At 39.1% G+C, this 11,444-nt stretch overlaps 1 protein-coding gene across 1 annotated transcript; it reads right to left on the bottom strand.

The window, feature by feature from the left end:
- Positions 1-4,031: 4,031 nt before the first annotated feature.
- On the bottom strand, positions 4,032-5,616 carry LOC309705694 (ras-related protein Rap-2a-like). The gene has a single exon (XM_082531614.1). It carries the CDS (start codon positions 5,486-5,488, stop codon positions 4,862-4,864), a length of 627 nt encoding a protein of 208 aa, XP_082387740.1. The 5' UTR covers positions 5,489-5,616; the 3' UTR covers positions 4,032-4,861.
- Positions 5,617-11,444: the final 5,828 nt, after the last annotated feature.

The raw sequence follows: 11,444 nt of genomic DNA, 5'->3' as shown, positions 1-11,444 counted from the left end.
GTTCTGCCTCATCTCTACCAAATAAGGAATTTTATTATTAATTAAATTAATTAAATCCACAGCATCTGCCACTTTTGTGAAGAAAAAAAAAAAGTTATTTGAATAACTCCCTTTGCAAAACATGTGCACCTTAAACTACTATCTATCTATACATTCTAGATTATTTGAGTCTGTTCTGTTTCTCTAAAGGCTGCACCATGTAATGAAAATCATATCTAATTTGTGCTGCATCAATCAAAAACAAAAAACGCTTATTAGCTTTATAACATATGTTATAACACTCAAGCTAAATAATTGCATCCATATTACATTTCTGCTTAAAGGCTACCACATAGCTTATAAAGTCACAAGCCTGAATTTGACATCAGTTAACACAATGGGGCGTCCATTAAACATTAAACATCCATTAAACAAGTTCTAAAAAAAGAGAAAATCAATCTTTAGCTGTGTTCTTGACATACTGCCTGACTATGAACCTTATGTAGACTGTTTGTACTATATGGCATAGCCATTACCCTTTACAGCTCCATCACTTTCACTTCAGAACCTCTCTGAAGCCTTTGTGGTCCAGGACTGTTTCCAAAGAAGGACGTGGATTCAGAAATCAAACTGGATTCTCTGAAAACCAAAATAGTCACAGAATTTCCTTTTTGTTCCATAGTAGCTAGTTTACTGATGCTGTAGAGGTGCAAATGTCTGTTTAGTTTTATAGGTTGTGGTGCTTAACAAAATTTATTGGAAAAACAGGATATGGGGACTGGATTAAAGTTTAAGAAGTACCAGGTTTGGTTTGTGGGCCTTAGTTTTGAATTCAACTAATATGTAATAAAAGAAACTGATCTGTCAGAATCAGAGAGATTTAAAGATTACAGATACATTTGAAGTCCAAATGTTCTATTTCAGCAAGGAAAAGCTAACATTTTGTTCCATTTGTAGTTTTTGGCTACAAAGAACCAGATTTCTCGTTGCTTTTCTGGGTTTTTATATGTATTCGGTTTGGATATTTAATGAATCCTGCTAAAACAATCTTGCAGAGACAAATATAAAATTGAATACAGCTTTATGAGAAGGCTTTCAGTTACTTTTAACATGCACTGTGATTCAAATGTTAGCATAAAGATCCAGTATGCAGTTGCCATTAGGTCTTACCGCTTCCTTAAAAACACCTGATGTGGACGTCAGAGATCCTATACTTGTTCAAAACTTCTCAGGTATATAAACAGCACTGAGGAGCTTGGACCAAGTCTAGGAGCAGAGACAAACACTTTGCCAGGCAGTGTAGGGATTTCAGAGGTCATACTCACAAATCAGACTTTTCTACTTGTTGCTATAGTAGCAGTAATCCTATCTGAGTAGTTTGCATTTCCTTTACCCTTATCTACAGCTGAGCCCTGTGCTCTGCCAGCAACCTAAGTAAAGAGGTTTAAATCGCACCTGAGTTTTAAAAGGCAGGGGTCCCCCCTCCCGGGTCTTCGTCCATGTGCTGAGAAAGATGGGTTTGTGAATCTCAGTGGAGCAGCTGAAGGCAGCTGTGAGTTTAAACAAGGCACTAAGAGGAACTAAAGATCTGATAATTACAGATCACTTCCTTGTCTCATTCTGAGGAAACAATGTACCTTATCTGAGCATTTTTGGAAAAAGGAAGTGCACCTTTTTGTCTCTTTCTCTAAGCCTGTGTTGCCTTTTAACAGTCAGGAAATGCTAACAATGTGTATGAAGTTCTTTTAGAGAACATGAAAAGTGAACATTAAATAGCATGATACTTTATCATGCTTTATTAGGCAACTTTGTCCTGTCATTGCTGCCATTGTTAAGAGTGGAGAATTAGAGAACCATCTGGAGTAAGCTCTTTAGTCAAGTCATCATGTGAATTTCTTGAAGCAGTGGATTAGATTTTAGTCTCACCCCACCAGTTTGGTTGGAATGAAAACCTCTTTATCAGCTTTTGTTGCATGTTTCAGTATACACAGTAGACACAAAATCCAGCTAAACAAAACATGTGAGACATTACTCATCCAGATTTAATCTCAGTAACTAATTTTACTTCAGATAATAAAATTAGTAACTAGATTTTATTTTGCACTTCAGGAGGTTTTGGAGACATAGTCAGTGGTGTCTCTGTTCAACTCCTCATTAACACAAATATCTAATCAGACAGTGACGTGGCATTAACTCAAGATGACCTGCTGAAGTTTGAACAGGGTTAAGAATTGTTTTTTTATGTTCAACGGGCTGGTCTGAGATTTTCCTGTGCAGCATCTCTTGACTTTACAAAGAATGGTCCAAGAAACATCAAATATCCAGCAAGCGGCAGTTCTCTGGGTGCAAAATACCTTAATGCCACACGTCAGAGGAAAATGGCCAGACTGCCTCGAGCTGCCTCGAGCTGATAGGAAGGGAACAGTAACAAGGTGTGCATAAGGGCATCACTGAGCGTGCAACATGTCAAACCTTGAAGCAGATGGGCTACAGGAGCAGAAGACCATACTAGTGCCATCCTGTCAGTTATGAAATAAGGCTAGATTTGGCACAGTTCATGGTGGTGTAAAGGTTTCTTGCCATATTTCGGCATAGTTGAAACGCCACGGCCTACCTGTGACCACTGTGCGCCCATCTTCTGACAGATGCTTCCAACAGGAAAACAGACCTTGTTATAAAACTATCATGATCTCAAACTGGTTCTTGCACATGATGATAGGTTCCCTGTATTCATGTCTGTGAAGGTTCTCAGTCATCCAGGTCATCGTAGTCTAAGGAGCCAAGGTGTGAGCCACACCCGCTTTCTCACCTTGGCTCATGTGATTAGGTAGAGGATCATCAGGGGGTCCTTTGTCCCTCTTTGGGAGGAAACTCCCACTGGGTTTAAATCTGGGACTCTCCACCATTTGACCCTTAGAACTGAAGAAGCTTCTCAGATGAGAGGTGAAACGTCTTCAAGCAACTCAAAGAAGTCCAGACGCTTTTCTTTCCAAGCTCCTTAGACTTCCCTGTATTCAAATGACCTCCACAGTCACCAGCGCTCAATCCAATAGATCACCTATGGGAAACTATGTGATGTTGTCATGTCTCAGAGGAATGTTTCCAGCACCTTGTTGAATCTGCGCCACAAAGCTGTTCTCGAGGCGAAAGGGGGTACAAACCAGTACTCACAATGTGTACCTAATAAAGTGAAGTCATCAAACAATGCACACATCACCAAGTGCACCACCAGAGGGCAATGCAGCACAAAACAGAGCTTGTGCCGTTGAGATTGTGTTAAAGACCAACCAAGCGATCCTATTAGTTGATTTAATCCACTCAGTACCAACATAACTTTTCTAGGGTCTTAGGAACAAACTGTAAGACATGTCAGTTGGGTGATTCAGCAGGTTTTTTTTACATTTCCGTCTTATAAAAAACAAAAAAACAAATGAAAAAACCTTTACAGATCTGGTTAGACCAGCCCCATTCTCTAGAAGGGAGGTATAGTTTGTCTGTAAGTTTTGCCACAAATGCATTGAAGTGTGCAACAAGAATTAGTGTCTGGGCGCCTGGGCTTTCCTCCTACAGTACTAAAATTTGCATGTTAGGTCAAAGTTTCTGTAGGTGTGAATGTGAGTGGCAGTAGCTGTCTCTGCACCATTAGCCCTGTGATAACTGGGCCAACAGACTAGACAGTCTCACCCCACCAGTTTGGTTGGAATAAAGAGACCCAGACCCTGAATCAGGACAGCAGAAGAAAATTGATGGATTGATGTTGAATTGATTTGAATTCTTATTATAAGAGAAACAGTATAGGAGGTCTGTGCAGTGTGAATCTTTTTAAGGACATACAAAATAAAGTTGTTTTATTTATTTAATGGTCACCTGTTTTCACGTGTTAGACTTTAATTTTTTGCTTTTTTTAGATTCATAACTTTTCACTTATGACTGTGAAAACTTCCCCTAGTTATACAGTAACTTTCATACCGTTCCTGTTTGTCTGCTCTGCTGCTCTGTCAAATAACAAAGTCACAGCAGTAAACAAGATAAAATAGTCGGGATAGACAGGATTAAATTCAAATCTTTTATTTAACTTGAAATAAGCACTGAATAAATACATCGAACATGCCTTTGTGGCTCTTTGTGGTGTCACAATAAATAGAAAATACCACATTAATAAGAAAAGAAAAACAAAAAAACCCTTTATGCTCAGATTTGCAATGCACTTCTGTCAGCTATTCTTTAAGACAAACTCGCATAAATAAACATCAAAGTAGAGAGAACCAGCAGTGAATGTGCTCTGTGTATTTAAATGTTAGCTGTTTTGCAAACAATCTTCTAAGAGCTGTAGAACAGGTTGCACAAGCATTCACAAGAAAAAAAGTTTAAATTTGTCCTTAGTTGTTCACTTGATTCATAAAACTGACATATGCAGACACAAAAACACTTTTGCATTTATATGGTTTCACAGTTATTGCACTTTTTTTTAAACAGCAGTAACATAAAGGCCCCAAATCATACATTATCATATATTTGTATGTAAAATGAGCTCTGCACTGTCACCATATCTTACATTTTTAACATTCACAGTAAGTATTTTCGAGCTCAGCCACATTCCACACTGTCTTTAAGGTCGTATTTGTTTACATCATCACATGTCGGTCCTCGCTGCAGCATCTCTGTGCTGTCAGTGCCTCTGTGGGGCTAACTGCAGTGCTTACAAGACTGATGGACAAATATTTTACTGACTCAGTGTCTCACATGAAGCTTAAGATGTATAACAGCATTTCTTGTTTTGCTTCTGTCCAAATCTGACCCTTGCAAATGAGGAACTTTAAATCTATTTACAACAGTTTTCTGCCCCCCAGTCTCACTTTGTCCTTTGTGCATCTCAATATCGCTATGAGAGGAGGCAGCTGTTGGTTTTGTTCATAGGAGGTCGTTTGTTGCTGTCTTTGGGGAAGGTTTCCCGCCTCCGGCACAGTGCTGGACTGAGCCGACTAGGAAGATTGGCCTGCTGGAGCAGCTCCCTGAAAGCTTCCAGGACATTGATGTTGTCTTTGGCTGAAGACTCCAAGAAGCTGTGGTTCCAGTCCAACTCCACAGTGGACTCCACGTCCTCGCTGGACACCTGTCGCTCATTGTTACGATCAATCTTGTTCCCTATCACCACAATCGGTGTGTACTTGTCCTCTTTGATATCTAGGATCTCATCCCGCAGACTCTTGACTGCCTCCAGAGAGTCAGGGTCATCCACAGCGTAGACCAGAGCAAAGGCATCACTGTTCTGGATGGAGAGCCTGCGCATGGCAGGGAAGGAGTAGCTGCCACTGGTGTCCATGATGTTGATAGTGACTTTGACACCCCCCACCTCATATTCTTTCCTGTGGAGCTCCTCCACTGTACGCCGATGCTTTGGCTCAAAGGTATCTTTGAGGAAACGTTGGATGAGGGCTGTCTTTCCCACTCCACCTGCTCCCAAAAACACCAGACGCACCTCTGTCTTCTCTTTCACTTCAATAGACATCTTGATGTGCTTCTTCGTGTAACAGGAAGAATTTGCCTTTTTTCACCCCTCTATTCTTCTCCTCTTTGGCTGTGGATCCTTAGCCTGGAAGGTGTTTTGATGGCAATGATGAAGAGGGAAGTGGTTGGCATGTGAGTCTGCCTATGAGGCTACACTGCTCATTTATTTACACACATTGCCTGCCCCCTTCTGCTCCCAGCCAATCAGCAGGGAGCAGTGGCTCCAACTTGAACCTGCACCAGCCAATCAGAGATACATGTAAATCAAGTCCAGTAAGAGAAAAAAAAGGTGATACTGAGATACTTTCACTGAGAGTTTTTGTGTGCAGTGCAGAAAGCATTCCTGACTGCTGGCTCAACATCAAATATCTCAACACATCTGTTTATCTGAAAAATAATACTTCCCTTTGCAGCAAGGAGGTTAATCATTTTCATCTTTTGCTAAAAGTTTGTTGTAAAAGAGTTTATACTATAAATTGTTCACACTCAAGTGGAATTTTTCTTCTAACATAAAAGACTTAATACTCAGTTGTTGTAGCACCAGAATCAGAAAAAATATTTAAGGCTTTTGGTCTGCCTTCTAGAGTTCATTTAGGCAACTACAAAGTCGATATCAGCCACAGTTCTGACAGATCAGCTTTCTATGTCTAATAGGCAAGTCTCATATGGAGCATAATGTTTAAATTGTTTTAGCCTGCTAAAAGTTGCTGTGCACATGCAAGCTGCTTTGCTACCCATTTTTGTCCTTCTAATATTGTGACTGACTTATTCACATCTATTGTACCTGATCGCTGCTTTGTTCGGTACTGATGGTCTTTTATCTTCTTCACAGATCTCAGAACAGAGCAATAATGAAAAATATAAATCACTGTAAATAAACACTGTTTGACTTTATTTGTCCTCACTGAAGTATTGTAATTTAAATTTACTGGTATAAGAAAAAGAAAGTAGTCACAGGATTCTGTGGCATTCAGTACAACCTTACTGCTTCCATAAGAAGCAGTATAAAGAATTAACTAGCAGCCAGTTGGTGATAATGAAGTGCACATCATTAACTGATAATCAGCAAGCGTGAGCACCTCTATAAAGGCATAATTTTCACAGTGTGCCAGTCTAATGCATTCAGTTGTCTGTTAACACAATCTTCCCAGAAGTGAATGTCCCAGCAAATTAACCACAAGGTCAGACTGTGGAACGCTCAGAGAAATAGTAAAAAACCCCAAAAGCTACATCTCAGACTCTACAGGCCTCAGTTAGCATTTTAAATGTCGAAGCTCATGACAGGACAGTTAGAAAAAGATTGAACAATTTTGGCTTGTTTGGAAACGTTGCCAAAAGTCCTAAGGCTTGTAAAGTTGTATCTGAACAAACTGCAAGACTTCTGGAGAAATTTCTTTGGGAAACATGAGAGGAAACTGGAGATGTTTGTACATGCAAAGCGGCATATTTGGAGAAAATCAAGTGCAGCATATCAGTGCAAACACTTCATTTCAACTGTGAAGCACGGTAGTGGAGGTGTGATGAAATGAGCTTTGACCATAAACTCAATTGTAAGGATTCTTGTGAGGACACATGACTGACAGCTAAAGGTTGACTCTAATTAGGACATAAACAGGACAATGATCACAAGCACAGCAGCAAATGCACAACAGAATGACTGAAAAAGAATATGTGGATTGTGTAATTCACTCTAAATATCCAAAATAAATTGTCAATTCATGTCATTTTTGAGTTTACTGATTTTACATCATGATTGTAATGCATACTGCACTCTACTTAAAGGGGAATGTTAATAACCAGTAATATACTGGCTAATTCAGGAAATAAAACAAGCACACTGTCACCGTTTTCTCTTTTGCAATAAATATCATCATCATCATCATCAACTTTATTTATAAAGCACTTTAAAACAACCACAGCTGACACAAAGTGCTGTACATTGGAACTGTAAAATAAAATTACATGAGATATAAATAAAAAACAAATAAAAGAAGAGTGAAATCATTAATTAAATAACTACTGCATTAAAAAAGAAACTAAGTCTCACTGAGGTTAAAAGCCAAGGAATAAAAGTGGGTTTTAAGACGTGATTTAAAAGTGGAAAGTTAAAATATTAACTGTAATACTTTTTAAGTACAGTTTATGATCTTACTTTTATTCATTAGGGATGCTACATTTAGACTAGATGTCCATATTGATCATATTTCTCTAAAGATGGAATGCAATGTCTCTCTCTGCTCAGGTTTTCACTTCATTGGTGAGTATTGGTGCAAAAATAGCTTTGGTCTTTGGGCTTTTCCATTCTGTGGATGCATAACTTTGTTTTGGCAGCTTTGATCATTTCTAGCTTAAAAAAACAAAATACTGATAAAATGCTAAATTCGAGAGTTCAAACCAGCTGGGGAAGTTAGTGTAGTTTTTATTTATAGTCTTGACCGTGAACAGTAACTTTATTTTGGTCTGTTTTTCTTCAGCATGATCCATTTTTAGATATGATTTACTTTTGTTTGCTTTTTTAAACATCCACTCCAGGCTTCTCGGATGTTAGATACAGATGTGAGAATAGTAGCAGCACCAGCAGTGATGTAGCATTGAGCTGGTGGTCGCCTGGAGGCGTTGGTTTCTGTTGACTGACTGTCACAGTGGAAGGAACAATTTGTTTTTTGAGCACATGGCCTTTCATATGGTCACAGGATCTGGTGTTCTGTTAAGCAACTCTGATTTTTGTACACTGGTTACTCTGATATTATTCAGCTATAAAAGAAGAAGAAGAAAAAAACCCTTATTTTGACATGTAACTGTGGTTTGCCCAGCATGTCTGCCTTTACTGTCCAAAGCAAAATGAAGGTTACAGTTTAGAGCGATGTTACCCAATGTTCCCCTAACTTCCAAAACAGTTTTTGAGAAAGGTATCAGGAGCATTAATTCAGTTGCATAAGTAGTATAATATAATAGTTGCATAAGGTACATAATATATCTAATGCCTATCTGTTTATTTCTAACTGTTAGTTCAGCAGGGTGTGTCATATTGACACGCCCATCAGTCAAACACTCAAACTGTCATGTTTCACAAGATGTTTCTTTGTCACACTACACTGGTCCAGTGCCATTGCTGGATACGCACGTACTCTGTACGTAGTCTGTACTTACAGTTGCAAAGTTTGCACTTCATGCCAGAACCTGTACCAAAAAACTGCTCGTAGTAAGAGCCAATATAAATTTAGATGGGAGCAACGATATAGATGTTGATATAGCTGAAAAAAAGAACAACTTTATTTATTGTTCAGTGAATTCACAAACAGAGGAGTGTAAGATAACATCAGGGTGAGCTAAGGCCAAAATGATATATAAATTGCACCATTTAACACAAGCTCAGCCAACCTGTGCAAATGTAGCAAACCAAACTTCAACAGCTTACCTCCTTAGTCTAACAAAAATATAAGGAACACCTAGAAAAAAAATAGTAGCTCACCCCTACTTACTTCCTTCTAAACACAGATCAAACTTCCAATTACATAACCACCGTTGTGGCTGGCTGAGTGAAAGGGAGGCAAATTATCCTCAGCAGGTGGCGGTCATCTTGTCTCCATATATAGGGTGCAATCCTCAGGTTGAAGCCAATGATCTGAATGCTTTAGACTTGCCACATCAATACCAGTCAGGCACTGGCATAATCTGATTAGCATGCTCTTATCCTATACAGACGAAATACACAAAATAAAAGATATATGGCGATGTCCTTTGGGCAGACAAGGTTGCAAAAACTAAACACAGCATATCAGCACAAATACCTCATACCAAATTATCCAGTCTCTGAAGAAGATGTGCCCTCATAGTACATTCATCCGTGGTACTAAACCAAAGTCATATAACTCCAGTGCTGTATACCCAAAGGTAAAAGGTAGCTGTAGGTCACAAGGCTGAATGTTAGCATATTTTTTTGTGTCTGTGCTACTTATTCCCTATTGGTACTTAACAGTTGGTATGAGGTCCAGAGTTAAGCATGGTGGTGGAGGGGTCATGATTTGGGCTTGTTCTGCACCCACGGGAACAGGGCACCTTGCAGTCACTCAGCTGACTATTCAGATTTCTGTATATCAAAGTCTCCTAAAATCAAATGTGAGGCCATCGGTCTGACAGCTAAAGCTTGGCTGGAATTGACTCATGCAACAGGACAATGATTCCAAGCACAGGAACAAATCTGCAACAGAATATCTGAAAAAGAAAACAATCAAGGTGCTGCAATGGTCCAATCAAGATCTCCAGACCTCCTTGAAATACTGTGTGAACTTAAGCGTGTCTCCACTATAAGTATGAAGTATGGGCAGGTAAATCAGTTCTTTATTTCCTGCAGAGTGGCACCATTTGATCTGTTGGCACCACCCGCAGTATTTTGTAGAGTTGGAATTCCTGAGGGAACCTGAGGGATAAGATCGTCTCTGCAGAAGAAGTTGATCGATATCCAGGATGATTGTAATAGCAGTCCAGCTTTTTTAAAGCTTTTTTTGGTTTAGTTTTTGTGTGCAGGAACTGTACAATTGTTCAGACCAGTTTCTTTCAGGGCTTCAACATTGATGCACTGTGTCATTATTTTTTTTTAAACAAACACATACACTGACATACAGGTAACACAAAGGGTTGGTCGCACATACTGCTCCATCATCCATCTGAAACAAAAGAGAGCGTCACACATGCATAATGACCACGGCAATGGAGTGATCTGACAGAGCATTTTTTGATGGATACTTACCTAATATGACCATATCTGAATTATTTTAAAATCAAAAGCTTTTTCAGAGCATAGATGCATATTCATTTTTTATTGTTCCAGGACAGCACGATCAGTCTCCTTTGTCTTAATTTGTTCCTAAATTCTTCTGGATCACCTTATTTACAGCAGATTGCAGACACGTCTTTACCGTTCACATATTCCAGCAAAAAGAACAGAAAACATACACCAACCTCCACCTCATCATGCTCTTAATCCATCTTTTTCATTCAGTGGCTTTTGGGATTTTAACTTTGGCTACAGGTCCTCTGACTGTCCTTTGACTCTGGAACAGCATGTCCTGGATTATGAAAGGTGCGGTGGTGGAAGGGGAAGAAGCAACATACCAAATGGCGAGCGGTCTCATTATATCTCGCCGTAGCAGCAGGTCTGCTCAGCAACTGAGCAATTATTGTTTACCATGAGGCAAAAGCTCTCATCTATATCATTATGATTTTTCTACTGTACATGGATATATCTAAAATATCATCCAGTTAATGCTTTTTTTCTCTGAATCACTCATACTTTCTAGGGATTAGTCAGTGCCGCTTTGATTGTTCTTTTTCAACATCAGCCAAGGCACCAATGGCAGTTATGTCTCTCCCGCCAAGGTTAGCAATAATTGAAGGTGAGCCTTTGTATGCATCAGATGTCTGCAAGGCTGAGTGAGCATTACAAAAACCCACTGGATGGCAGGCATCCACACAAGCGTGCATGTGTGTGTGTGTAATATGTGTTTGCATGCACTCAACAACAAATCTTTGAACATCCTGAGAAACAGCTAATAACATTTGGACTGGGTGTACTGGGATTTCGTTACGCAACCTTCAGCACTGAAAGGTGAAGGCAGCTGGACAACAGGGAGTGAGCTGATGAGTACATTTAATGCCCGCTGTGCTTTTTATATTGAGTAAGCTCACAAACTGTTCATGTTACAGTCATAAGGCACATAATAAAGAGAAATATAAAAAACATTATATGTGGGGAAAAAAATCATAATTTTGCAATTTAGTCCCTCTGATTGAAGATGACAACAGAGGACAGCTGTCTTCAGTTATTCTCTGAATTTGTTTGTAAGCAGTGACTCAGGCTTTTTTTTTTAAAAAAAAGATTAATTAATAAAAATAATGATAACAATAAAATCCATATAGAGATATTGCCCAGAAATACCTGCCACTCTCCTGAGAAA

The sequence above is a fragment of the Aulonocara stuartgranti genome (genome assembly GCF_965226115.1).
Source record: "Aulonocara stuartgranti genome assembly, chromosome: 4".
Lineage (NCBI taxonomy): Eukaryota > Metazoa > Chordata > Actinopteri > Cichliformes > Cichlidae > Aulonocara > Aulonocara stuartgranti.
The sequence above is the reverse complement of the archived record's forward strand: the minus strand, read 5'-3'. Positions and strand labels throughout refer to the sequence as shown.

Excerpts from the sequence above, each read along its gene's own strand:
- LOC309705694 (XM_082531614.1), bottom strand. The coding sequence starts at position 5,488 with ATGTCTATTGAAGTGAAAGAGAAGACAGAGGTGCGTCTGGTGTTTTTG.